The sequence below is a fragment of the Leptodactylus fuscus genome, chromosome 5, assembly GCF_031893055.1.
Source record: "Leptodactylus fuscus isolate aLepFus1 chromosome 5, aLepFus1.hap2, whole genome shotgun sequence".
NCBI classification, from domain to species: domain Eukaryota; kingdom Metazoa; phylum Chordata; class Amphibia; order Anura; family Leptodactylidae; genus Leptodactylus; species Leptodactylus fuscus.
The window spans coordinates 97707419-97725512 of record NC_134269.1 but is presented as its reverse complement, the minus strand read 5'-3'; the positions used below and the strand labels follow the sequence as shown (position 1 = coordinate 97725512).

Genomic DNA, 18094 nt, shown 5'->3' with positions numbered 1-18094 from the left:
CAAAATTATCACATGTTGACGTTGCTCAATATTAATGACCTGAAAGGGTTATACTATAAATCACTGATCCAGGCCAGTTTCAAGGACTCAGCAAAAACACCCCCTTACCTCTGCCCTACTCTCTGGTTAAAGGGTCACTTATTGCTTGGTTATTGTCATCCTTACGTAATCATGCCAATAAATTAGGAGGAATCCCTCTTGTTTCTTCTCTGTGCATCCCTATATTCTCCAGAACCTCATTTTCCTCACAGGTAACCCAAAGGATGAAGGTGCTTCATTTGGTAAGTACCATATCTGGATACAAAATGAAGACTGTAGGGATATATTTGCAGGCTTAAACACTGAAGGTTATTTTAGAGAACCATTGGAGATAATTGGATAGTAATCTTATGCCACTGACTGTTGATGTGTTGTATTAAATTCATATCCTTATTGGAAGTAAGAATGCAGGTACTATATATCAGCACTTGGTTCAAGCTATGGCACCATCAGTATTGTACCATCAATATGAAGTATATATTCATTCCTTGGCGGTATAACTATCTTAAAAGTGTAACGCAATGGAAATTAACGCCTTGGGCATTTGGTACTAAGATGTTCTTAAATTCAGAACTCTGGAATATATTGTTGTAACATGATAACTGGAAAATATTTTCTCCTGTAGCTCCACGTACATACGACTAGTGAGTAATATATACTTCCATTTCACTATTAACCACTGTTTATTTCCTATACTCAATATCTTTCTTATTCTTCCCAGTTTTTGATAGTGATTAGCTGAGTCTAGTGACTTCTGTTTTGTATGTCTGGGTTTTTTCTGTGGTGTTATTATATCTTTTTGTGCATATCAATAAAATTTCAGATATATTGTGCCGTTCTAGATGTCACTGAAGTATATTTTTGATAGGTGTCGCTCAGTGGCAGTTTAGTGAGTAATATAGAATAAATGAAATAAGGCCAATGTAAATGTATTTACTAACAATTATGCTCCTATGGTAACAATAAATTTGCTTCCCACCTAGGGAAATATTTTCCACCTGTCAAAAACTATATCAAGTAAGGTAAAGGTTACTGTAATCCACTGAGGTCAAGCCTAAAAATCAGTTCCAGGGTGAATTGAAAAAAAAAAAAGAGGACAAATAGTGTTACTTATGCTCTTTTTTTTTTTTAGATCTGTTCCTGGTTTTGGTTTAAAAATGGCATCAGAAATTTTATGCACTACATGATCCATATAATAGCTGAATGTGTGTCCATACCCCAAATGTTGCAGATGTACGGTATTTATGACATGGATAGTGCACATAATCTTCACATAATTTTATTAACGTCTGTTGAATAATAAACAAGCAAAATTCCAAGTCCTCACATCTCCCTAACAATGTTTAGGGACGTGATTTGCAACAGGTGAATCAATTTATATTAATAGCGCACTGATGCATAAAACTTAACATTTATTCACTCTTGTTAAAATACTAGTGCTCACAAACAATAACCATAAAAATTATCCCTTTTTGGAGATAACACACTGTGAAATAGTATATGCTCATGTGTCCTAATGAGCCCATAACCATTAGAATAGAGATATTTTTCAGCAATGTCACTTTAAGCTGCAAACATAAAGCATACTGACCACAAGCTGTTCCTTATAGTCTGTCTGATAAGATGAAGACGTAAAAAATGAACGGTCTTACCATGTATCAGGAGTGGGAGTCACACTCAGAACCAGGCCCATCACAGGAGGACATTCAATCCCTGTTTTTTACCCGCCGATGCGCCCTAGCCCCCATTGACTCCCACCCTGACAAGGGCAGTCCCAATCTAGCCCTCAAGCAAGACCCTAGTTGTGCCTACGCGTTTCACAGCGCAGTAACGCACCGCTCATCAGGGGACCTTCTTCTAGACTACTATCCACAGACTCCTCTCATCTCAAGCTCACATGCCCACAGTGGTGGGACATCTCACAAATGGTTTTATCTCCTGGCGCTAGCTAAGTGTAGTGACACTGGCAGCACTTATTTCTCCAATTCAGAACATTAAATACCTTTCTGGCGCTCTTCCCCTCACCTGCATTGCCAGGGGGCTGATGGATACTGTTCCAAATGATTTTGGCGCCATATCGCGCATATTAATGACGTCATACGTACTGACGTATTCTCTCCTACATGTCCGTAGAGCAGGGGTAGGGAACGTACGGCTCTCCAGCTGTTGCAAAACTACAACTCCCAGCATGCATACTGGCTCTGCTGTTCTGGGAACTCCCATGGAAGTGAATGGAGCATGCTGGAAGTTGTAGTTTCACAGCAGCTGGAGAGCCGAAGGTTCCCTACCCCTGCCGTAGAGGATAAAAATCCTCTAGGGGATTATGTGTCTATTTCTAAAAAAGGCTGCATTGCACTGAGTGGATTGGTGCAACCCTATTCCCTCATTCAGATGCCCGTGTGGGCAGAGAAGCACCATTGCGCATGTGCGGAGCACACTGAGAAGCTCCGTACACTTCGCACGTGCGGCAAACAACTACGCATGCGCGGGATCGGTTGCGTGATCCCGCGGGAGTACGGACATGAAGGAGAGAATACTGGGAATAAGTCAGTACGTATGACGTCATTAATATGCGTGATATGGCGCCAAAATTGTTTGGAACGGTATCCATCAGCCCCCTGGCAATACAGGTGAGGGGAGGAGCGCCAGAAAGGTATTTAAAAAGGACCTTTCACCATTTTGCACACAGGCAGTTCTATATACTGCCGGAAAGCTGACAGTGCGCTGAGTTCAGATTGGCTGTGCAGTGAAGAAGGACATCTCTGGCTAACTGTCAGAAACGCCTGTCACGGGATGGTTAGAGTCTATACTATAGGCAATGTGTAATATATATTTCATGTGGAATGTATTCTCTAACCTGTTGTAAACATCAGTGTGTAGTTGGCTGATTAGGGTCTAGTGTGTTAGCACATTGTATGCAAATACCTCTAACTAGTGAGGACCAGTGAGGACAATGGGTGGAGATAATCTGATCAGTGTCTCCAAGAAGATGTTGGACGGTGCATTGTCCACAGGAGACAGGGAGTCTGCTCTCCTTGGTATAGGTGAGGGGGGAAGGATCTGTGACTCAGCCCTCCCCACCCACAGATAGAGGAAGTAACAGTCTTAGTATATAGTTGTAGCTAGCAGTTAGTATGTGTTAGCCGGCCTGTGCACAGCTCTGCAGAGAGCCAGAATTTAGTTACAGGACCAAGGAACCAAAGTTATCATTGGATTGTGACTTCTGTGGACTTATTGTTATTACGGTTGATGTGACCGCCGCCGGCTACTAACTTTGTGGATTACAATAAATTGCTGTTGTCTCCCGACCTCTTGTGTCCCTGTTGATTCAAAAGACCATCCGGAGGAAGACGTATACCTTTGCTCCGTGACAACTGGTGGCAGCAGTGGGATCAACAGCGGACAGCGAGATGGACTACAGCAGCCCAGCGATTAATGGAGCCACAACCTCAGAATACAGGAACTGGACTATGGCAAGTCTAAAATTAAGGGCCCGGGAACAAAACCTGAGTTACCAGGGAAGAACGAAAGAGCAACTGATCGAGGCACTGGAGGAGATGACCCTGCAAAGCGACCATGAGGAGGGCTGCCCCCAGGAGACAGTAGAGATACGGGAGTGGCAGGTACAGACCCAAAAGAGCAGATGGGTTGTTTTGTATGAGGAGGAATTGGCAGTGCTGGGGCTAGAAGCAACTGCAGAGCAAAGGAGTAGAGCGTTACAGAGGGCTCAGGAAACGGAGAAGGAGGAACAGAGAATGGCGCATGAAAAGGAAAGAATGGCGCATGAAATGCGAATGGCTGAGATAACTATGAGGAATTATAATCAAACGTCGACCCCCAGCCCAACAGTGAGAGAACCACCATATGTCTCCCATAAACACTTCAAGACCTTTGAGGAAGCGGCTGGGGATGTTGATGGATATTTTCAGGACTTCGAACACCAGTGCCGCCTGATGGAAGTCCCAGAGAAGGATTGGGTCCGGTATCTGGTGGGGCACCTACGAGATGGGGCTGCGGAAGCTCTCAGAGCCATGGACCCTAGTGATCAGCGGGACTATGAGGCCATTAAAAGAGCGGTGCAGAAGTATTATGCAGTCACTCCAGAGACCTACCGAGTTCAGTTCCGCTCTTTGTCTTACAATGGGGGAAGCTCCTTCCACATGTTCGCCCACAAGTTGAAGCAAGCATGCAAGCGCTGGCTAGAAGGAGAGGAGGCTGTCACAGTCGATAAGATCCTCCACGTCATACTTAAGGAACAGTTCTTTTCCCAGTGCCCCGCTGAGATCCGTGAGTGGGTGCTGGAACGGAACCCAGCCACAGTTGAGCAAGCTGCTTCTCTTGCAGATGAGGGCCTGACCATCAAGCCGCAGTGGAAGAGGTTGTTTGCAGAGGAGCGGAAAACTACCACAGTCCGCCAGACACCCTTCAGCCAGCCAACCACCTTTCGTGCCCGGCCTCAGGATTACAATTCCCCCTCTACCCCTGTCCCAGCCCATCGGCCTCCAGCTATGAACAACCCTGTCCCTAGACAACGACCTACTGGAAGAATGCTAGAGCGCAGATGTTTTGGGTGCGGGCGGCCTGGACATTTGCAAGCTAGTTGCCCTGTTAACATGGGGGCACGGGCCACCGTGGCATCCCGGCCTATTCACTACCTGGGAACCACTCCTAGGACAGAAAGTTTGGCCCCATTTCCAGATGACTCCATGAATGACACATCTGTTCCACCTCCAGGGGTCTATGGGATTCAGCCTTCCGCCACACATCCCGCAAACCTTCAGAGGAAGCACTTGCAGGAGGTCCTACTGGATGGCCGAACAGTTGTTGGATTCCGGGACTCGGGAGCTTTCCTAACGGTAGCGGACCCCCCGAGTTGTGCGACCCGAGGCCCTAGAGGAGGGTCCTGGCATTTCTATCAAGTTGGCAGGGGGTACTCAAAGACGTATTCCTAAAGCTACCGTGGAACTCGACTATGGTTATGGACCAAAACGATGCACAATTGGTGTGATGAGCGGGCTGCCGGCCGATGTTCTGTTAGGCAACGATGTTGGAAATCTACAGTGCCACTTTGTGGGAGCAGTGACCCGAAGCCAAGCTCAGGGAGAAGCCAACATGGATCCACCGGATTTTCTGACAGATGCCAGCCCTTCAACCCTACAACTTTACCATTCAGTACCGCCGAGGGAACCAACACCAGAACACAGATGGGTTATCCCGGCAGGAGGAAATATGAGCTATAGAGACTGATGTGCATTCCCCAATTTACCTGTGTAGGCCAATTGTGTCATGCACATGTTTTGAGAGGGGGAGGGGTTGTCACGGGATGGTTAGAGTCTATACTATAGGCAATGTGTAATATATATTTCATGTGGAATGTATTCTCTAACCTGTTGTAAACATCAGTGTGTAGTTGGCTGATTAGGGTCTAGTGTGTTAGCACATTGTATGCAAATACCTCTAACTAGTGAGGACCAGTGAGGACAATGGGTGGAGATAATCTGATCAGTGTCTCCAAGAAGATGTTGGACGGTGCATTGTCCACAGGAGACAGGGAGTCTGCTCTCCTTGGTATAGGTGAGGGGGGAAGGATCTGTGACTCAGCCCTCCCCACCCACAGATAGAGGAAGTAACAGTCTTAGTATATAGTTGTAGCTAGCAGTTAGTATGTGTTAGCCGGCCTGTGCACAGCTCTGCAGAGAGCCAGAATTTAGTTACAGGACCAAGGAACCAAAGTTATCATTGGATTGTGACTTCTGTGGACTTATTGTTATTACGGTTGATGTGACCGCCGCCGGCTACTAACTTTGTGGATTACAATAAATTGCTGTTGTCTCCCGACCTCTTGTGTCCCTGTTGATTCAAAAGACCATCCGGAGGAAGACGTATACCTTTGCTCCGTGACAACGCCCTTCTGACCATAGAAGAGCTACGGTACCGGATCGTAAGCTCTTCACACCGGGCCCACATCGGGAAAGCCGACAGTGTGCTGAACTCAGCGCACTGTCAGCTTTCCAGCAGTATATAGAACTGCCTGTAGGCAAAATGGTGAAAGGTCCTCTTTAATGTCCTGAATTGGAGAAATAAGTGCTGCCAGTGTCACTACACTTAGCTAGCGCCAGGAGATAAAACCATTTGTGAGATGTCCCACCACTGTGGGCATGTGAGCTTGAGATGAGAGGAGTCTGCAGATAGCAGTCTAGAAGAAGGTCCCCTGATGAGCGGTGCGTTACTGCGCTGTGAAACGCGTAGGCATAACTAGGGTCTTGCTTGAGGGCTAGATTGGGACTGCCCTTGTCAGGGCGGGAGTCAATGGGGGCTAGGGCGCATCGGCAGGTAAACAACAGGGATTGAATGTCCTCCTGTGATGGGCCTGGTTCTGAGTGTGACTCCCACTCCTGATACATGGTAAGACCGTTCATTTTTATGTCTTCATCTTATCAGGCAAACTATAAGGAACAGCTTGTGGTCAGTATGTTTTATGTTCACAGCTTAAAGTGACATTGCTGAAAAATATCTCTATTCTAATGGTTATGGGCTCATTAGGACACATGAGCATATACTATTTCACAGTGTGTTATCTCCAAAAGGGATAATTTTTATGGTTATTGTTTGTGAGTACTAGTATTTTAACAAGAGTGAATAAATGTTAAGTTTTATGCATAAGTGCACTGTTAATATTAACGTCTGTTGAACCCTAATGCTAATGTCAGTTTCAATGTTATATTCAGCCAAATACATACGAGCAAATTCCTTACAAAGATAAAAGTACTTCTTTTTAATAATTAACCAGACAATAGCTAATTAATACCATTTAGCTTAAGTAAAGTATGTTTTACTTTTAATCACTAATAGGTTAGTTCAGATGGCCATGTCTGATCCGAGTAATATGGTCCTTGTGATAATCACATTTCCTACTCTAACCACAGCTCAGCTGAACCAAACTCACTGTATCGTAGGGATTGATGAAGCTGATAGTATCATTTAGGTAGGGGACAGCAAACATGCAACTGAGCTAGAACTACCAACATCATGGATCTTTAGGACACAGTAAGTTTAGTTCCCATACAGTCTGGGAAATGTGGCCATCACATGGACCATATTATCTGTATTACACACAACTACCTGATTTGGCCATAGAAAATACAAGATAAACTGATCAAGGCTTTGTTCACACTTAGGTTGTCATTTCCAATTATAACAGAACCTACAACACATTACCCCTTCCCTCATCTAAGGGCTGTCACACACAGCAGATATCCATTGACTTACAATAAAGTTTGACGGGTACCGACATGGTGTGCCTGTCATCCAAATAGGGCTGCATGATGTGGTAAATTAAAGCTTAAAGGGGTTGTCCCATGAAAAGCATCCTATCTATATTGCTAGTTTATGTGGATTTAAGACTTTTCCTAAATACATTGCTTTATCAAAACTGCTTTGTTTGGCAGCTATCTTAATTTATTCACTTCATTGTTTACACTCAGTTTCTATGGCCACTGGGCTTATCTGCTCAGTTCCCAAGTGACATAGCTCCCTGCACTCAGGGGGGGGGGAGGGAGGGGCTGAGTGCTCAGCTCTGAGCTGTCTGACTCATGTCTGACAAATAAGAGCTCCTCAGATAGGGGAGGGGGGGGGGTGAGAGCTCCGGCATTTCTGATTCTGGTTTAATTGAATTTGGCTGATAAGGGCTGAGATAAGGAGTCCGTTACCTCTGTATGTAATGCAAGCTGACTCAAATCCAGCTATGCTACATCAGCTTTATACTGTGGTAATGCATTTACAACCAATCCCTCATTACTGACTGCAAATATAGCAGATAGCAGAGCAAGTGAAACCTCGCCCAACACTGTGCCTAGAAAACCAGGAAGTGAACAGAGCACAGAGCCTGCAGGTTGGTGAACAAGGGTTATGGGAATATGCCTTTAATTCTACCTCGTATCATATATACACATGTTCAAAAAAATCTCAAACTCTAAAAAAGTAATGCTCAGGCTGGGTTCACACTAGTGTTTGGTTTCTGTACAGGGATTCATTCTTTCATTGTGCTGGACAAATGCAAAGAGGTCCTTTTTGGGTGGAAACTGTGTAACCATTTTGTAAGCAGATTGGGTTTCTTTTTTTCGAGTCCACAAGGTGACCTGAAGATCTTGAAACCTGAGCGCAGGTGTGAACCTAGCATCAGCTGTTATTTGACAATGTACATAACATAATGCAAGACAAATCTGTCTCTACAGGATCCATCTTTGACTTACCGACCTGAGCCTGAAAACCATCACTACAGGAATTATAAAGTGAGTACAATGCATCAGAAACCTAACCCATTAATATTTTTCAAAGGCTTGCATAACATACGAATCATTAGATAGGTGACCGCAAAATTAACCTGTTGAAGGGACCATAGTATTGAAGTGAGCGCTAAAGCCCCTTCAATGAATACCAAATACAGCAACATATTGATGACTTATCCTTGGTCATACTGATATGTAGATTGCAAGCGCTACATGGGACAGTGACTGACAATATTTGTGAAGCATTGCAGAATAATATGCTGATATGTAATATATATATATATATATATATATATATATATATATATATATATGTAAGTCATTAGTAAATAAGTCCTGTAAGATCTCTTTATTATCCTAATGTTTATCAGTCACTTAAGAGATCCATTTCTTCTACACTAGGAATAGTATGTTAATATCAGTAGTGGGTCTCTTGAGATAATAGTATGGGACTTTGTTGCTGCTGTAGTCACTTTATGTCCCGCTATATGATATCGCCCCCAAAAATTGTAATATGTCCTATTTTTGTTAGTAAACTTAAAAAAAAAAAAAAAAACTCCTTGGAATGAATCCCTAAAGATTTTGGATTGAGACAGTTGCTATCAGTATTACTAATCATAGGCATGTATTACATGAATATTGCTAATCATTTTTATCTTTCTTGTTCGGTTACTTTGGGCTAAGTCCTTTTGAGGTACAGTATAGGGCTCTCTATATAATTACAGTTCAGTGAATTGGATCTGGGTTCAATTCAGTTTTATTATGTTAGGTGAACTGCACAGGTTACATAACAAAGCTGCATAGGCTGATAAAATACACAGGTCCAACAAGTTCAACCTTTCTCAATCAATGATATTCTTCTCATTGCGGAATGAATTGTAATCTTCAGTGCAACTTGTCATTAGCCTACATATAAATGCTGATATAGATTCCACCTTTACTATCTCTTGGAGTAAGGCATTCAATAGTTTGACCATTATAACCATAAAGAGTGCTTTCTTATATTGGTATCTAAATTGCCTTTAAGGTGTAGTTGAATAAGACAGATTTTTCTAGCCTCTCACTATAGGAGAGATCATCCATCCCAGTCACTTGCCCTTGAATCCACTCTAGTTCTCCTATAACATTTTACAATGTGAATGTGTGGTTTAGAAAGGGAAATGTGGGGTTTAGAAAGGGGTAATGTTGCGCTGGGATCCTGGGTTATTATCTTTTTATAGATACATGATACATGACTCTGAGTACTACTGCTTAACTTACTGTATTTGCAACCAGAATACCTTCTACATTTTATGTTGTCCTCAGACTTATTCTATTTAATGTATATGCAGCCATATGATTACTATGGCCTAGGAAGATTACTTAAAATTTAACAGCATTGAAGAGAACCTGTCATCAAATGGACAATGCTAACTATCATATAACATTTGATTTTCACTGTTCCCCTGGACAATTTGGTTTTCTACTTTTTAAAATCCATCCCCCTATTCCAAAGATATATCCCCTGGAAGATTATATGTAAACTAGCTTTGATTCTCCATTTTCTCATAGAAAACCTACATGGAGATTCCGAGCTGGTTCACACAAGAACTTCCAGGGGGTCATATCTTTTGAATGTTGAATACATTATAAAATTGATCAGGGGAATAGTGAGAATGAAATGATGTATTTTATTTAGCACTTTCTATCCTCTTTAAAATTTAACCGCTTTGTTGTTGCCTAAGTTTCCAGTTTATCTAGGTTTTTATGCAATATTTTACAATCAAGCTTAGCTGTCAGTATCCCATAAAGTTTTGTATTGTCAGGAAACACTGACACTTTACAAGATTGTTAGAGATATTAAAGAAAATTTGTCCTAAGGCTGAGGCCCCACGCTGCGGAAATACATTGTTTTTTGTTGCAGATTTTTGAGCTAAGGCTGAGAATGACTACAAAATGAAAGGGAAATTTAGGAAGTTCTTACACTTTACAGAACCTTCTGCTCAATCCACTCCTGGGTTTGGCTTAAAAAACACAGCAAAATCTACAACAAAAAAAGCTGCATTTCTGCAACTTGGGGCCTAAGGCTTAGGCCCCACCGGATGATACGCAGGGTTAAAGCGCTTAGAGAAAAAACGCGGCGGGAATGCATCGCGGTACTTCCCGCTGCGCTTTGAACAGAAAGTTCAGAGTTTTCCTCTGCGGACTTTCTGTTACCATTATTAGAGATGAGCGAGTACTGTTCGGATCAGCTGATCCAAACAGCACGTTCCATGGAAATGAATGGATGCACCTGGTACTTCCACTTTGACGGCAGCCGGCCGCTTAACCCCCCCGCGTGCCAGCTACGTCCATTCATTTCTATGCGAGTGTGCTGTTCGGATCGGCTGATCCGAACAGTACTCGCTCATCTCTAACCATTATATCTACGGGGAAGCTGCTGGCATTTCCATAGATATAATTGACATGCTACAATTTCCCAAACCACGCCGGTTTTGGAAATCGCAGCGGGTCCGCGCTGCGGTTTTTACCGCAAGGTGGGCATGGGATTCGCATGAATCCAAACCACTTTGCAGTTACTGTATAATGCTACGATTTTTCCTGCGGCTTTTCCGGCCCATGGGGCCCCCGTCTAACACAGATTTTTGTGGAAACCCACTTCTAACTTTAGCTCATTTAGAGCATGTGAAATTCCCAAAGCTATTGTCCCCTAGTTCCTGCACCTATAGCTCAAACACAAGTCTGTTATGTGGCTCAGTATCAGATGTTTCTGCATAATACAGATAAATCACATCAGCTACATGACAAGCATCTACAGTTACACTCTTCATAGAAACAAAGCATTTTATTTAGGCACAACTTGTTTTTCATGTATCCATGCTAGCTACCATTTATTAGATAAATTAGACACATTTAGGCCTTGTTTACACTACTGCCACAATGGCCTTTGTTCTGATCCATCATCAGGATCAGAAGGTCTTGTACTGAAGCTATAGGGACTAATAGTACTGTATATTTTTACCAGTAGCATGAACCTAGAATAGGCGAGTAGGAAAGCTATTGTATATGTATATGCTACTTTTCTTCAGGAACTATAAGATGAGATATTTATCTCTCCACTTATTTTAGGATGGTCCTCTGGTGGACAGAGTGAGAAGGACCTACACTCTTATGCATACATACCAAACCGTGGACTTTGTAAAGGAAAAGGTGGGTTGTCCTTTTGATGTACATAACTACATGAAAAAACATATATTGTCATAATTATATTTACATAGTTGATGCATTTATGATGTCATGTAAACACTTAGACTGCATAGCATTAATTGGAAAAGGGTTAATTTCTGAAGGTCAAGGGACCTTCTTAGTGTTGTATAAAGAATATCAATCGTCATAAGAGTAGTAATTTATTAACTTGCAGTATATTAAAGTTAACAGACGTATCAGTAGGAACTCTATTAAAGTATCATTTGCAATGCCCTGATCAATAACCCAACTGTATTATTTCTTCTCCAACATAGATTGACATACTTTTTGATACCATACACTTTCAATAACCCATTTTTCATGGTTACATTCGCAACCTGTCTAATCCTAAAGCAAATTATATAACACTCAACAAACTGATGCCATTTACAAAATTGTGCATTACTATGGTACTTGCACCAAGTGTCACTATCAATATTTTGTTATTACATAAATCAGATTCCAATTATTATCTTTATGTTATAGTATGAGAGGTTTTTGATGCATAGATTTTTAGTCACGCGCAGATATCATGAAGACAACCCATGTCCTTATATCTTACACCATATAATACCACATTTCTGAGCTTTCAATATGAAAGGTGAATTTGATGAGTACCTGTAATTAAATTTGTGCTGTGAAAATCTGCCTGTTTAGAGCAAACAGAATATGGATCCCCCCCCCCATTATCTTAAAATAGGTTATGTCACAAAAAGTATTTATCCAATATCATAAAGTATTATGTTGGGGGTCTTAGTCCATCATTGATCCCGAAAATGAGGGGTCCTTTCCATTGAAGTGAATGGCAGTGTGAGTTCATCTATCCACCAAGCTGGCTGCTATGAGCCCAAACTTCAGTTTATACCCACATAATACTGTTGAACCCAAGATAATATAATAAACAATGTCTTATATGGGTATAAACTGCTGTTTGGGCACAGCCGGAGACAAAAGGAAAAGAGCACTATTTGGTTTTTGGGGCACAGATTACGAGTCAGTGCACATGGAGGTTTGTGGCACTGAGTTTGACTCTGAATCTGCCTCAAAATCAGTCTCCAAAAAAAACTTCCCAATAGAACTCTATTGGGAGGCTTTTTTTGGAGACTCATTTTGAGGTGGATTCAGCATCAAAATCAGCGCCAAAAAACTCAGTTTGCACTGACCCTTATAGGATTTGGTTTTTGGATGCAATTAAACTTTTTTTTAGAGCTCCTGAAATGCCAGTTAAGTGGAATCCACTGACACATGACCCCATTTTGAAAACTATACCCTTGAAGGAATTTATCCAGGGATTCAGTGAGCATTTTTACCCTTCAAGTAATTTATTTTCCAGAAATGAATATGCTGCTGATGGTGAAAGGTGTAAATGGAAATTTTTAGGATTGTGTCATTTCAGTGCGCAATATGTTGTTCCCAGCTTGTATCAAAGACAAACGCTCCAAAAGCTGTTGTGCCCAGGATACCCACCTAACAGTTTTTGGAGTGTGTGTCTGCTCGGTGTAACATATTGAGCACTGAAATGGCATATCTCTGAAAAAATAGCAATTTTCACTGTCAGCTGTGCATTAATTTCTGGAAAGTAAATTAATGAAACACTCAAGGGTTAACTCACTTAGTTGCTCACTAAGCCATTTGGTAAATCCTTGTGTGGTGTAGTTTCCATAGTGGGGTCACATGTCTGCGATTTCTACTTTACTTGTAATTCAGAGGCTCTGCAAAAGTGGCATGATGTCCAAAACCCAAACTTTGCTCCAAAAACCATATTAGAGCTCCTTCCCTTCTGTGCCCAAACAGCATTTTATACCCACATATGGCATTAAGTATGTTATCTTGGGTACAACAGTGTCAACATGTTGGAATAAACTGTAGTTTGAACCTTTAGCAGGTTGCAGATGTGAAGGAACGCTATGTATTTTTGGAGTGTAGATTGTTGGGTTTTGGACACCATGTCACATTTGCAGAGACCCTAAAATTTCCCCTTCAAAATGGGGACATTTCTTAGGGCATTCCAATTTACTTGCACCTCCAGGGCACTGTAAAAAACAATATGGTGTTCAGAAAATTCCCTCTAAATTTATATTCCAAAAGCTAAAAAAAACAGGCACTCCTTCTCTCCTGAGCCCTTCTGTGTGCCCAACCAGCAGTTTACATCAACATATACAACTTTTTTTGTACTCAGGATAGCCAAATTAAAGGGATTCTATCATTAGAATCCTTTTATTCAGGCCCACCACATCAGAATAGCCTTAAGAAAGGCTATTCTTCTCCCACCTTTATGTCTTCTCCCCGCCACCGTTCCAGTGATATTCATGGTTTTCACTGTATGCAAATGAGTCTCCAGACACCACAGGGGGCAGTCCCACTGCACTCAAACAGCACTGGGGGTTTCCCTTGTGCTGCCTGCAGACTCTCCAGCGACGCCTTCCATCTTCTTCTCGCGACCGCCTCTTCTCTGTGTCTTCAACCGAAAACAGACTGCGCATGTGTAGCAGCCATTTTCCTGTGGACAAATGGACAATCACATAAGAGGCCACGTGAAAATGGCCACCGCACATGCAGATTGTGGAGAAGACATATAAAGGTAGGGGAAGAATAGACTTTCTTAAGTCTCTCTTAAGCCTATTCCGATGTGGTAGGCCTGAAAAAAAGGACTCTAATGATAGAATCCCTTTAATAGTTCTAGGATTGCATGTCTCTGATGGCACAAAATGGGCACAACATGTTGGGCACTGAAATGGCACATTCATTTTTGGTAAACACTCTTGGGCTCAAAATGATTATACCCCTTGAAAAATTCCTTGAGGGGTGTAGTATGTAAAATGGGGTCACTTTTGGGGGGTTTCTATTGTACTGGTTACTTTAGTGGCTCTGCAAATGAAACATGGCACCTGAAAACTATTCCAGCAAAATCTGCTATTCAAACATCTGTCGCTTCATCCCTTCTGTACACTTCCCTTTGCTCAAACATCAATTTACTCCATATGTGGGTATTTCAGTTCTTGAAATTTCATAACAAACTGTGGGATTCATTTTCTCCTTTAATCTCTTGTGAATATGTTATTTTTAGGGATAAATGACTGTATATTTTTTTTTTTTTTTTTTTTTAAATGAAATGTCTAAATTTCACCTCCATATTGTTTTAATTACCGTGAAATTCTTGAAGAGTTAATAAATAGAGATGAGTGAGTACTATTGGAAACGGCCGTTTCGAATAGCAGGCACCCATAGGAATGAATGGAAGCGGTCGGCTCGCAAACTTTGCCGGCAGCCGGCCGCTTAACCCCCTGCATGCTGGCTGTGTCCATTCATTCCTATGGATGCAAGCCGGAGAAAATGGTGGCTGCTTGCAGCTCTAGAGCGACACTGACATGCCGGCTGGCTGTGTGGTGCAGGAAGAATCAAACGGGTGTGTACAGTCTTCGCTCCGGAAACAATGGTGCATACCCACAACTCCGGAGCAACGTGGACACGTGGCCTCACTTGCTGGGGCAGGCCAACTGGATTGGCTGTGTGAGTAACCCGGGGGAGGGGAGCAGGAGGGGAGGGGGGCCCGGCCAGGGTGGTGCCTAGAGCCCTGTGGTAGAGAGACCGCGGGGGTGGGGTTTGGGGGTGCGCATGGGAGGAGGGGGCGTGCTAGAGGGGTTTGGGTGGTCCGAGGCCAGGCGGGACGGGGGCCGCGAGATAGCACTTTAGATGGTACTGCACGGGAGCGCGTGGGAGGGTTGGCCGTGGAACAGGAATTTGGGGTGGGCGCAGGGACCAGCGTCACTGGGGGTGACACAGGAGAGGAATTTGGGAGAAGGTGAAGGGTGCGGGGATCAGCGTCACCAGGGGTGACACAGGAGAGGAATTTGGGAGGGTGTAAAGGGGGCCACCCGGAAGTTGGGTGCGCGCGCATATCCAGATATATACCACGGCCGAGTCATGAGTGCAGGCTGATCGTCCCCACTGACCACCTGTGGACAGAGTCACAGGCAAATGCTAGTGTTAATATAAAACGGAGATATGGTAGATAATATTTATTAATGTATTTGGGTGGTATGACTATCTGTCTGAAAAGCAGAGCATTTCACATTTTGAAATTTGTGCATATTTCCAAACTTCCATCAAATTTCCTATTTTTTTTTAAACAAATACAACAATATTAAACCAATGTTTACCACTAAAATGACGTACAATGTGTCATTAAAAAAAAACAATATCAAAATCACATGTGTAAGTTAAACCATCTCAAAGTTATTGCCATATACAGTAAAGTGACACTTGTCGGTTTTGAAAAATGAGTCCTGGTCCGTCATTAAGGTACTTTTAGACTGTGTCCCCAGGAGGTTAAGGATCTGCTGCTAAGGTTTTGATGCCATATATTCCAGGACGCCTTCATGGATATTCTGGTGTCAGTGCTATGGGTCAGTGCTGTTTTGGCAGCACTTGGAGCCCCTACACAAGAGGGGTTTACAATATTATACACAGGATTCCACACGAATACTGTAGACTCTTAATCACATTAAGCACATCTGCAAGTAATTGATCTTAAAGATGTTAACTAATGCTCTACAGTATATAGACAGGTAGTGTATTTAGTCAGAAATGCAGTACATAGTCTGTTTGTTTTACAGCTCTCTATTTTCTCCTAAGTAGCCATTTTAGAATCTGTACTATTCTTCTACCACTGCCTCATCCCATTGGTTCAATTCATATTCCAATAGTGTGTCTGTTATGACTAAAATCAATATATCCAAGAAACCATTTAAAAGTGTTACAAAATAAAGCAGTAAACCTATTTGTACAATGCAAATATACACATAACATATCGGTATAAACACTGCATTATTAAGACATTTAGCCCTATGTGTTAGATAAGTGACAATAAAAGCTATCACAGGTTCTTTACATTGCATGCGGCCTCTATTCTTTGTTCACTTCATCATAATTCAGCTGCACTGACATCTTATGAAAAGCTGAAACACATCAAAATATTGACTGTAAAAATATAGGATAGGATATCGCTTCCACGTCACCTGTACCAGCTCCTTTTATTCACTATTTCCTGTGATTTGTACGTTCGATACATTGTCAACATCTAGATTGTTACATAACGAACAGTTTGGGATATTTCAATTTCCATATAAAAATGTATAAACAAATGAAAAGTGATTGCTCATACATATAAATTAAAGGGGTCTTCTCCCACACCACTCATGTTCCTGTCTGTTTTTTGGCTGTAGCAATGATATGCCTGTATAGCCGCAGCACCCTTGCAGCCAATCATTGGACAGTGGTTTAGGGCACGGTATTGCTGTAGCCAATTAAACAAAGCCCAGTGTGGAGGCCCAAAGAGGCAGGGGATTAAATGGGTGAGTATAGGTGCTTTTATTACTTTATTGATATTGAAGTCACACCCATGCCCACAAGCCTTAGGGGGCCTATAACGTACCTCTTCCAAATATGAAAAGACCATTACTCCAAATTATACAATGTAGCTAGAGGGCCATGTACATAACTTGCACTGGGGACCAGGAGCTTCACGTTACACTACTTGTAAGATTTTATATGTAACTGGCCATTCTTTAACTTGTCTTTATTATATTGTATAAGTACTATGATCCTATTTGTGGTCAGTGTGTTCCTAATACCTTATTTATAAGATAGATCTAATGTGGTTTATGAGTCAAAGCTAAAAGTAGATCTTTGAATGAGGAAAACATAAGGACTATGTGCAGCCTGTATGGCAACACACTTAATAATTACAATTCAGTACTACACAGCCCCATACACTTCCCGAGCCATTGAATTATACTGTATTCCCCCCTAAAGGCAATGTTGCAAGGTGAGAATAATATGGCATTTTGTAATATGGCATGCAGTAGAGCATGTCATAGTTTCTGTTTTTACTGATTTATATCCTTAGAATTTTTTGCATTTCCGCATATGTACTCAAAGCCATATGGATGTTCAGTATCGGTCCACAGTAATACAGTTATGTGCATAAGCCATTTTTTAATATTCTCTATGGTTTGGCTATATAGATACATCAAAAGCTTTGTTGAATTTATCAGCCATTCTTCTGCAGCCTTGATGCTTTATGGATGCCATGTAGGTCTTCCTTTGTAAGTGTCCACCAAACATGAATATACCTGTATATAAGACCTGATATAATCTATCTCGCAAAGAAATCTACTGTATATAAAATATATACATATTATACACTAAAGAATCTAACTTTATCTTAATCTTATGCCCTGGGCTCAAAGGTGCTGTATGACTGATAAGTACTGGTTTCATAATAAAGAATCACTGATAGCAATATTGATTGCCCAACAGAGTACTTTCATTTGTCAGATGTGATCTGCACAATGCTCTACTTTCTCTCTAATTTTGTATAACAATATGTGTCACTATTTACTGATAAAATCTGATGTAAGGAAGGTGTCCCAGCAACTATGTTATCATGGTGGAGAACTGAATACAGAAGTCAGCAGCACATATTCCTCCCATCCAAATAATGAATGCTGGGTTATTCCACACAAATGTGCATTGAGAGT

At 41.9% G+C, this 18094-nt stretch overlaps 1 protein-coding gene across 1 annotated transcript in view; it reads left to right on the top strand.

The window, feature by feature from the left end:
• The first annotated feature begins 263 nt into the window (after positions 1-263).
• The window catches only part of MIOX (myo-inositol oxygenase), a 37118-nt gene continuing 19287 nt past the window's right edge, over positions 264-18094 (top strand). The window contains exons 1-3 of the mRNA XM_075273863.1: positions 264-281; positions 8274-8330; positions 11436-11516. Coding sequence (XP_075129964.1) covers positions 264-281; positions 8274-8330; positions 11436-11516 — 156 coding nt within the window. The remainder of the gene's footprint in view (positions 282-8273; positions 8331-11435; positions 11517-18094) is intronic.